We start from the raw sequence: 10,868 nt of genomic DNA, 5'->3' as shown, positions 1-10,868 counted from the left end.
TTTTCTTTACTATTTAACAGAAAGAAACGAAATAATATTTTATAATATAGCTACTGCACATTATATATTATATATATACAAATATGTATGTGAATTTGGCCCACAAAAATAGAGCTAAACTTAACTTTACATTTACTTAAATTCACATTTCTTTATAGTGCCATCGCCTTGCGAAGTTTTTATATGGTTTTTCAAGATGTGCGTCTGTGGCCAGGTCTTCTTTTAATTTCTACTTCGCCTTGTATAATTAGTTGAAGGATCTTCTAGTCTTACGTAAAACGTGTCTAAAATATTCAAGTTTCCTTTTCTTAACCGTCATAAGCACTTCTTTATCCTGCTGCATCCTATTTCTATTAAATAATCTACTAAGAAAGTTTTATTCTAGATAATCACACATATTTAAACTACTGCACTACTAGACTATATTTGCAATTGAAAAAACGATACAAATTGTCTTAAACTAATTAGTTTATATAAGTTATAATACAGTACTTCACTGCTGATATACAAGCAATAACGTATGTTAAGGATTACCGAGCAAAATGCTTACAAACTTCCAAAAATTCACTTAAGTGCATAGTTTGCAGCGGTAGATGCCAACTACTATTCACATGCAATATTTCGTTTACAAGATTATGGCTTAATAAACTTCGAAGACGAACAAACTTGGATCAAGCCGGGATGCTAGACGTTCCAATTAAATTATAGCTGGTTCAAAGGCAGAATGCATAACGGACCGACTGAGTAATAGCTATGGAAATCATTCCTCTAAGTACGTTTGTGTAATCTATGTTGAGTATGTTGAGTTATAGTCTGCTCTTAAACCTGCCTTCACTGTCAATTTGTGAACATTCTCTCCAGTTGATCGTATATTGCGTAGGTAATTATAGATACACTAGCGGATTCGACAGACGTTGTCCTGTCTATACGTCTTTAATTTGAAAATTTCTAACTTTTTTTAATAAGCTAAAACATTCTGGACCATTTTGATGAAAATTATTATTCAAATGTTATGACAATATCTAACGATCCAGCACATGGTCTACAATAACACAATGATAACAAAACTTTTTTTTAATTTGATCGCAGCGCTAACTGTCGGGACAGACTAAAATTAAAATTCGAATATTATTTAAAATTTGACAGTGCGATGGTAGCGCCGTCTGTCGGATCCAATGTAAAACATTCCAAAATCAACAACTACTAATTAATTAAAAAAACATTGTCCAGCGGACAAAATTGTGAATCTAAACCATTCTCGAATCTCCACGAACACACACAAAAAATTTCATCAAAATTGGTCCAGTCGTTTAGGAGGAGTTCAGTCACATACACACGCACACAAGAAATATATATATTAAGATAATAATCATAGTGCACGTAGATTTCCAATTAAAGGAAAGATATGGAAGTCGGCATCTTTTCCTTTTAACAGGAAGGCATAAGACTCATGTGTTTCTACGATTAAATTTAAATTCAAATTCAAAATCATTTATTCATGTTGGTACCATAATGTACACTTATGAACGTTAAAAAAAGAAATTATTATTCAAATGCTTCTAATTTTACATTTACTGTCAGTTCTCAAATCAAGTGCGTAGAACGAAATAGAAGAATTGGCAATAAACTTTCCGCCACTTTTTTTAATCAGAAAAAAATAGAACAAGAGCCTGTAGATCAGTAATTTTATGTAACTTACATTTTCTGAAGGAATTCGGTGAAGGAAAATATCGCGAGAAAACCGACAAATCATAGACTCAACACTGAACAACACTGACAAAAGTAATTAAAAACGACTATGTAATCGAATGAGTCGTTTATGAATTGAATATTTCGAAGACACTAAGTTTTTTCACTCGTCTTTAATAACTCCTTACCAATTTTATTTAGCCATTCTCATCGATCAATGCATTGTAAAGTATGGTAAAAAGATAGTCTACTAAAACAGGAGAAATTAAAAAATACAACATAACAATATTTATGATTAGAGCAAGCGCTTTTACTGCCTTTTTGTAATTGAAAATTTATGTAAACTGATAAATATATTTCTCAAATAACTGTGAAAATGTAGATCTCATTTAAATTAGTTGCGTATAAGCGTAAAGACCGTGACTTTGTTTTAGGCTATAGGTATGATAACTTTATCTTAATTGCATACAGTTGAAGGTGAATTGATAATAGTCACAGTAAACAACACGAGTAAACGAGTTTTTGTCAACAAAAAAGTTTATGCAATTATCTCGGTTTAGTAGCCTCAAGTGTAAGGTTGCGAACACATTACAGTGTAGTTTTATATATGAAAATAAAGCTACATTTATAAATACACTATACACGATAGACCCAAATCATATTTACATTGATTGGAATCTGGCTTGTGTCTCTCATTGCCCAAATGGATTCCCCCCTTAAACAACACATAGGTGGCTTGTATGAAAATCAATATAATTGAAAATATTCTTTATTGTTATTACTCACTATACAATTAGTTTCTTATTGACAGGTAGTTCTAGATCAATTTTTCCGAGATTGATATTTGATATAAATTGTATATTTTCAACACCACAACTAACTTTATCTGTTACAAATAATAATAATAAAAACCCTTTTAACTTATGGGCTATAAAATAAATTAGCAAAACTCTTATCATTAAATTGAAATACACATAATGTATCTAAAAAAGATAAATAGTTAACAAAATAATATAAAACCATTGAAGATATTTTGTACATTAACGTTTCATAAACGTTGGTAGCACATTGTAGCTAGGGTCTCCAAATGACATAATAAATAGAACCTTATAACATATAAATATATTGTTTGGTTGTTTGCATAAGATGTATAGGTACTTACGTATACCGCCACTAGATTATCTATTCTTTAACAATTGTTTACTTGTATTAGTTTAAGTATTTTATTTTATATCCGAAGAAATTTTGCAAATCTGTATCGGCGTATACGTAAGGACCTACCTCAAATATGATTTCTAAAACAATTTCCAAGGGTTGATATATCTCATTCTGGTTTCATTTCTACAGTAGTCTTCTGGTGTTTTTATTCGTAAATTTTAAGGATATGAAGCTATACAAATTAAGTAATCATACCACCATTTGGGAGGAAATCACAAAGATCAAAAGAATAATTTCATAAGCTTAATGAATAAAAATTAGATTATAATTTTTATACATAGTTCGATGCGAACTTATTAAAAAAAATATTGTTGATTTTAACAAGTTCGTAAATATCATAATTAGAACGTTTGAGTATCCGGCTATCCGCTTTACACTTGCAACATCTTAATGAAATAATTTTAAATTGTTCTGGCAACCCTAACAGCGGATGGCCGGCACCGCGACTTTAGATAACCGCTTTATTTCCTCTATTCTACTCCACTCTGGACTTATATTTTACTGCGTCTGGTAAATTTAAGCCACACACAAAGAGAAATACGTGAAGCTGTACCGAATTTTGGTACGTTTAGTTTGCTCGGGCTGACGCAATCTTACATTAGAATAGTTTAAATCATTTCACTGAGCACTGGGCCGTGATTTCGGGTAATGATAAAATTGCTCAAACACATTTGACAGCATGATGTACTTAGTACACAAACAATGGAACATTTAAGTGCCACGTAATATTTGATCTATATATTGCAATAAACGATCATAGTTTTACTACGTTTTATTTATTGTGTATTGGAGAATATTATGAATTATAGCGATATACATAAACATACACCTTAAAATTGTAGAATTCATATTATTGTAGAGAATCAACCTTGATATGTTCCGAGGTAAGCGTTGCAATTGGGGCAGTAGTGATCGGCGTTTTGACAAGAATTCATACAGTAAGGAACGCAAATACAGGGCCAGCATCTGGAATGTACAGAAAAAGTTATTATTTTTATAAGATACTAGCAGACTCGGCCAAGCGTTGCTGCGGCTAAGGTTTTTGTTATATTACATAGTAGTAATCTATTCAAGGGAAACGGTAGGAGAACTTATGTGAAAGGTGGATAGCTCATGTAAATCGTTGGTACTTTAACCACAGCGCCATCTGTTAGAATTGTATAAAATAATAATCAAATATGTATTTGCAATAAAATAATATTGCGGGTATAAATTGAGATGTAAGCTATCCTATCCTAATTGATATGTAACTTACATCAAACTGCACACGGTGGGCAAATTTGATTGATATCGGGTTCGGTAGTTTAGGAGTCCATCGCGGACAAACAACGTGACACGTGAATTATATATATTAAGATAGGTCGATGAACCTATGGGACAGATGTCAAGGCTACGCAGCTCATGGACAGCCATTTTGCTAACAGGTGCGTTGCGAAAGGTGGAGATGCGAAATTAAAATACTTAAAGAACGTTACTTTAAGTATTTTAATTTCGCATCTCCAAAGACGTTCAATGAGAGTGGATTCCACAGCTCCCTAGTCATTTTGAATCTTATAATAGCAATCGAAGTCGGTCCATCATTGACGTCATTCTTTTATATTATCTTTATATATAACTTAATTCGATGGTTTCAAGTATCCAGGTGCGTAATTTAAATGCAAAAAATATCTTTATCATGAATATAAAGTCGTAAATACTCAAGATTTGTAATAGTATATCTTAGTAAGTATCATATCTAAATAAGTGTTCATATTGGGGAACGTTCAAATATTTCGTCACGAATTTTAGGGGGGGGAACCCCCGAAAAAAGGAGAATGGGAAAATGGAAACTTTTAGGTTTAATGAGTCACTAGATAGTAACGAAACGTTTTACTATTGGGTACAGAAAAAGGTTACGGCGCGTTACATGAGTGGGGGTCAAGAAACTCCATATATTTCGTGACGTAATACTTGAACGCTCTAATTTGTTTAAAACATATTGCATATATACATAAAACTTATATATTAAAGCGGATCAGACTGCTTTTCACATAGACAATTGTATGTTGCGTGTTCCCTAGTCGGCAAAGCATATAGTCTATATCTACAGACAGTGGAAAAACAAAAAATATTATATATATCCACTAATGTTGCAAAATGAAACTTATATGAAATGTATTCTTTGTTTTATTTCTCATTTCTCAAGCATTTAATCACTTTGTGCCACAGCGAAACGTAGCAGGGTACAGCTAGTATCATATACATATTAGTTTTAAAGTTCTTTAAAAATTAAAATAAAATATACATTCATATGATACATTTGCGATATGGGGTTGACAAATTCGTCAAATGACAATCACATACAGACTTACAAGAATACAAAGAGAAAGCACGCCATTAGATGTGTCTTAGTAGTAGCCTTCCGGTCTATTCTAGTGACGATTGTGGCCCGACATGAAGGACAAACTATTCTACTAGGCTCAGGTCCAACAGCTACAATACTGCTCATTGTATCTGAAAACAAAAATTTTATATGAAATCATCTTTCGTGGGAATAGAGAATTGATTGCTTATCATACATTTCACACTGGCCGGCCAAAGACTCTAGCGATTGAGATCTGTTGTATATGTACTCAGCGAAGACACTAATAACTCGATGGTATGACGTCATGAAACTGTCATAGAGAAATATTCAGAATTCAAAAAATAATTCAAATCATTTATTCCAATTAGGCCACCTAAAATGGCACTTTTGAACGTTAAATAAAATATAAAGATGATTCTAATTGCCCATTCCAAATGGTAGTTTTGTGTTGAGAAGAATGGGCAAGAAACTCCACACTCACTCTTTAAAATAGAATTTACAATATTTGAATGCATTAGTTAAATAAGTATATTATGTGAAGACAACTACTCCTAGAATAAAACTACTATACAGGTCTATTATTGCATTGTTAGTATACATATTCCTCACATATCTACAAATATCGAAACCGTAGAATATTGTACATTAAATAGTAATAATAAATAAAACCGTATGTGAGATAAACATACGGGATTGTATTGTACAACAAAAATATGTAAAATTAGATCAGCAACCAATTGATTCTCTCAATGTTCTATGAATGTCCAATGGAGTAGGACCAGCATGTTTCCTAGCATTCTTATCTTGAATATAATCTCTCTAATTCTCTAATCCTCTAATTAATGTGCTTATTGCACTTTTGGCACTTTTACACTTAAAACTAACTAACTAATACACTAAAAATACTTCGAAACCTGTAGATTGTCTTTCTCGTGTGATTTGAAGGTAAGAAGATAACAATAAAAAGAAAATAAAAAATGTACAACTATAATGCTTTCTCCCTGAAGTACTAGAGTTCAAAGTTCGTTGATCCCTACACAATGCTGTCACATAATGACGTTTATATTTTATTGATCGACTGTTTTTTGAAGTTTTATTACCTACTTACAATTCCATTGATTAATAATTGTAAAACAAAGTTACTAGATAATTAAAATTGTCACTGCAAAAATTTCGTCTATCTACCGACTTTACTTATTTCAAAAATCATAACATCTATAAGTAAATCAAAAGTACTTTCTTACTATGTATCTGAATAGCTTAGTGGAATATTATTAAAAATCGAGATAAATAAATGCCTAACTGGATTTAATATATGTAAACGGGTTAACGAATACTTGTAAAAACGTACACGAAAAATTAACTCATAAAACTTAAATTTAACTTAATAGTTAACAAATACTTCGCTTATGTCCATTTTTGACATATTCATATTCAGAGTAAATTTTAAATTATGATGTAATAATATTGCACACAACGTAACATAAGACGTATCAATTGCCGTGTTTATGATTGGCCTACATGAATGCGATCTCACTAATCTTAGCCTACGAACTCGTTTATTCAATGCGATAAACTCGGTGATTCATATACCTTCGAAGGCAATCAACAAAATCACTTTAGATTAGTCAATGAAAGCCTTGTATGTTATAAAATTCATAAGTTTCCGCCCTCTCATCATTATATAAAATACTGTATTCCAAAATTATTGTAAAATACAGTTCCTTATGCACTCAAAAATATAACAATAAAATATATTTTTTAATACAGTTGCTCAAAAAGTGGCATATTGCAGGGAGGTATAGCGTTCGGAAAGTGGGCTATTACACACTCGTGCTTTTTCTTTGCCTTTCCCGCACTCGTGCGTTTTCTTTGCCAACTGTCAAAACAATGTGTATTAAAAAGAAAAAACCAACCACGAAGGTTTTATTAAAAAGATTCATAGAAGTTTTTATGATATATGATTTCTAAATATTATAATAATTGGAATCAATAAGTTCGGTTAGGTTTCTTTTCATTTCATATCAATAAAAAAAATATTAAAAAGAATTTTATAATATATGCAAATACGTATTTTTAAAAAGTTTACTAATAATTGGATTCAATAAGTTAGGTTAGGTTTATTTTATTTCATATCAATAAAAAAATATTAAAAAGAAAAAACTAACCATGAAGTTTTTACTAAAAAAAATCACAGAAGTTTTTATGATTCATGCAAATATTTTAAAAAGAAGCTACTATTTGTTTCGATATCAGATTTAATGATTGGACTCAATGGAGTTATATTTGGTTTTCTTTCAATATAAATAGTCTACTGAAGAATTGGCTGTATGGGCCAAGTTCCCTTTGCCTACCCAGAATCGGTGAAGAAAAGAAAAAACAAGCTTTGCTCATATTCTTGCGGTTGGCGCCATTTTCCAAAGATGTTCTTTCGAGTTGAGTTATTTGTTGCACAAAATGAGTAATTTCGACGATATTTTATTTGAATGAATACCACCCGAACGCAGTATAATTGCATAAAATGCTTCGGAGAACAATTTACCGGAAACATATAAGTCGCTACATATCTACGTGCAACGAATTTATTCCGTAGAGAGAATAGAAAAAAAGCAAATAGTTTAAGTAAATTGCTTAATTTTTTCGCAACTGTATTAAAAATAGTCGTTCAGTACACGTGCGGAACCGTCATTGCAACTTGTCCCAACTGTCAACCCTCACCTTCGGCTGCGCCTCGGCTCGGGTAGACATTCGTCGGAACTCGTTGCAATGACAGGCTTTCCGCACTTGTAATGAAATATACTATTGACAGGTGTTGTGACTAGATTTAAATTGAAGTGACATGCTAGGTTCCGTGTTCTAGTAGGCCGGTGCCTACGAATTAATATTATTTTACTACTAAAAGCCTTTTACCTACGTAATTGGAGGTCCTGTAACCAGCATTTATAGATTTAATTATCTATGGAATGGAGCGCAAGTTCAAATTCAAAATTGAGGTTTCGCGCCACAGTAATCAGATTTTTGTTTGACCTCATGTTTAGAAATATTGCTAATGACGAAAAATTAACGACAGGCCTAACTGCTTGCATACGCGGTCCATAATTGTATAAAATCTGGAAATTTTTTGTTTAAGTACGAGCGTCGCGGTCCGCCGGTCACTATTGTTGATAACGACGAATTGAAGGCGATAGTGGAAGTAGATCTAATTCAATCTACAGCTGAGCAAGCCAGTGTTAGTGCCAAAACAACATCAAATCACTTGCGTTAATTCAAAATGAATATAAAGCCATTTACTAATAGCGATAATTACGCTTTACAACATACATCGCACTACTAACAGCATAGAAACGAGGGAATTCTAAATCCTATTGTTATTTAGGTTATATATCTTATATGAAAAATTTATAAAATCCTTTACGACGTTTTTTTTTTAACTTTTTTGGCAAAATTCATACAAATCTCCAACTTCAAAGAACTAATATAATATTGTAAAAAGAGTTTTGTTAGTATGCTTACATAAGCTATAACTTTTCTATATACTAGATTTTAATGTATATTAAAGTTACAGTTTGTTTATAGTTCGACGTTAGTAGTATTTTTTATTATTGTGTACTTCTGTCGATAGCGCTACAAAAGCAGGTTTTTAACCGACATTTTTTGTAGAAAACATTCAATTATAATCAAGGTTTGTTCGATTGTTCGTGCGCATCGAAACAAACGTTGTTTACAATTTGTTATGACGTCATAACAAAATTTGGCATGAATTCTCTTCCGTCCACAGACTTCTTATTAGACTTTTTCTTATATATAAAATTCTCGTGTCGCGGTGGTTGTGGTTAAACTCCTCCGAAACAGCTTGACCGATTCTCTTGAAATTTTGTGTGCATATTGGGTATGTCTGAGAATCGGACAACATCTATTTTTCATCCCCCTAAATGTTAAGGGTAGTCCACCCCTAAATATTTTTTTTAAATGTTTAAATGATTTTTATATTTTTGTATCAACTGTATCAACAGCATTAAAAAATACATACAACCCTTAATTTTCAACCCTCTACGATCGACCCCTATTTTTTATTATAAATGATATACATGGCAAAACGACGTTTGCCAGGTCAGCTAGTTTGTTTATAATATTGGATTAACACTGTCTAATTATTGTTGTTTATTTTTGCCACATCTTAAACTTGTTACACAACGTTTTGTAAATTATCAAATATATGTCTATTTGATCCATAAATTTGTATCCCCATAGGAATATCACAAAAGTGTTGCATTATTCTGCCCAAACCACAAAAGTGACTATATACCTCAGTCAAACATTCTAAATACTAGATCAAGTATACATATTATATAACACCAGCTTGAATAGACATATTATTATAATTTTATGAGCAAGAGTTCATACACCCGTATTAATTGATTACATGCAATTATTTAAACAGTATAAGGTTATCAACTCTGTTATGAATTGATTTATTTATAGGAATCATACGTGTACTTGAAATAGTACTTGACACGCATAGAATTATTGTGATTATCTTATATCTTTAAACGAGCAATTCTTAATAATATATAGGAATATATATTAGGAATATATATAACATTAAATATATATATAATTGGAATCTCGGAATAGGCTCCAACGATTTTCATGAAAAGTATACGGGGGTTTCGGGGGCGATAAATCGATCTAGGTCGAAAATTATTCATATTTTATTAGTATGTAATTCGTACTTAAATATAATTTAAGTACGAATAATATTTAATTTAATTTAATCCAAAAAACACAATTTATAAAAAATAAAAATAAAATACCGAGCAAAGCCCAATTAGGTACAACTATAAGCTTATAGTAAAGACTAAAGACTTATAGAAAGATAAAAAAGACTTATTATAAAATTAAATCAGGGGTAAAGGTGGAAAAAATTACGTGTCTTCGTAAAGTAAATGTAATTTTCTCGATGCGAGTCGACGTTTATTATGAAATGTGTAACCAACATAAAAAAATCATTGCATTATATTCCTCTTTTAAATCTACTTACACCGTAAAATTAAATAAAGTACAATTAAATAAAGTACTCTATAATATAATAGTACTATCTTCAATTATAAATATTATAAATCTCAAACACGTACCATGCGTTTTATTCTTCTAATGACGATGAAACAATTTTACAACTTTCACCTTACCAGTATACATCTCACAGCAAAACCTCCGTTCACAATATGGCCGTTGGTGTTACACATCTTACAATTTACGTTATTCAAGTGCTGTTTACTATTACATTTTCTGACAACACATTAAATATTATTTAAAACATACCTGATAATATTATTGGTACGACTTAACACTACGAATAGTAGCAAGTGACTAATTTTAAAAGTGTACAATTAACTCTGTGATTGGTTGCCGTGTCTTGTCGACTATGACTCACTATTTACTAGCTAACTTCGTGTTTTAGTAGCACAAACATGTTGCTATCCATGTTTATTTACCCAAAGATTAATATCTATATTATATACCATTTTATTTAAGAAAATATTTCAAAATAATTAAATATTTTAATTTTTGAATAGTTGACTAATATAGTAATGGGAAAACTTTAATTTACAAGATC

The 10,868-nt window shown here is 31.1% G+C and overlaps 1 protein-coding gene across 1 annotated transcript; it reads right to left on the bottom strand.

Annotated features, from left to right (window-relative positions):
* Positions 1 to 2,442: 2,442 nt before the first annotated feature.
* Positions 2,443 to 10,465, bottom strand: LOC123689954 (lipopolysaccharide-induced tumor necrosis factor-alpha factor homolog). The gene is made up of 3 exons (XM_045632083.1): positions 10,441 to 10,465; positions 5,259 to 5,400; positions 2,443 to 3,873 (listed from the first exon to the last, which is right to left on the bottom strand). Exons 1-3 carry the CDS (start codon positions 10,448 to 10,450, stop codon positions 3,771 to 3,773), a joined length of 255 nt encoding a protein of 84 aa, XP_045488039.1. The 5' UTR covers positions 10,451 to 10,465; the 3' UTR covers positions 2,443 to 3,770.
* Between the last annotated feature and the right edge of the window lie 403 nt (positions 10,466 to 10,868).

This window comes from Pieris rapae, chromosome 18 (genome assembly GCF_905147795.1).
Source record: "Pieris rapae chromosome 18, ilPieRapa1.1, whole genome shotgun sequence".
Lineage (NCBI taxonomy): Eukaryota > Metazoa > Arthropoda > Insecta > Lepidoptera > Pieridae > Pieris > Pieris rapae.
The sequence above is the reverse complement of the archived record's forward strand: the minus strand, read 5'-3'. Positions and strand labels throughout refer to the sequence as shown.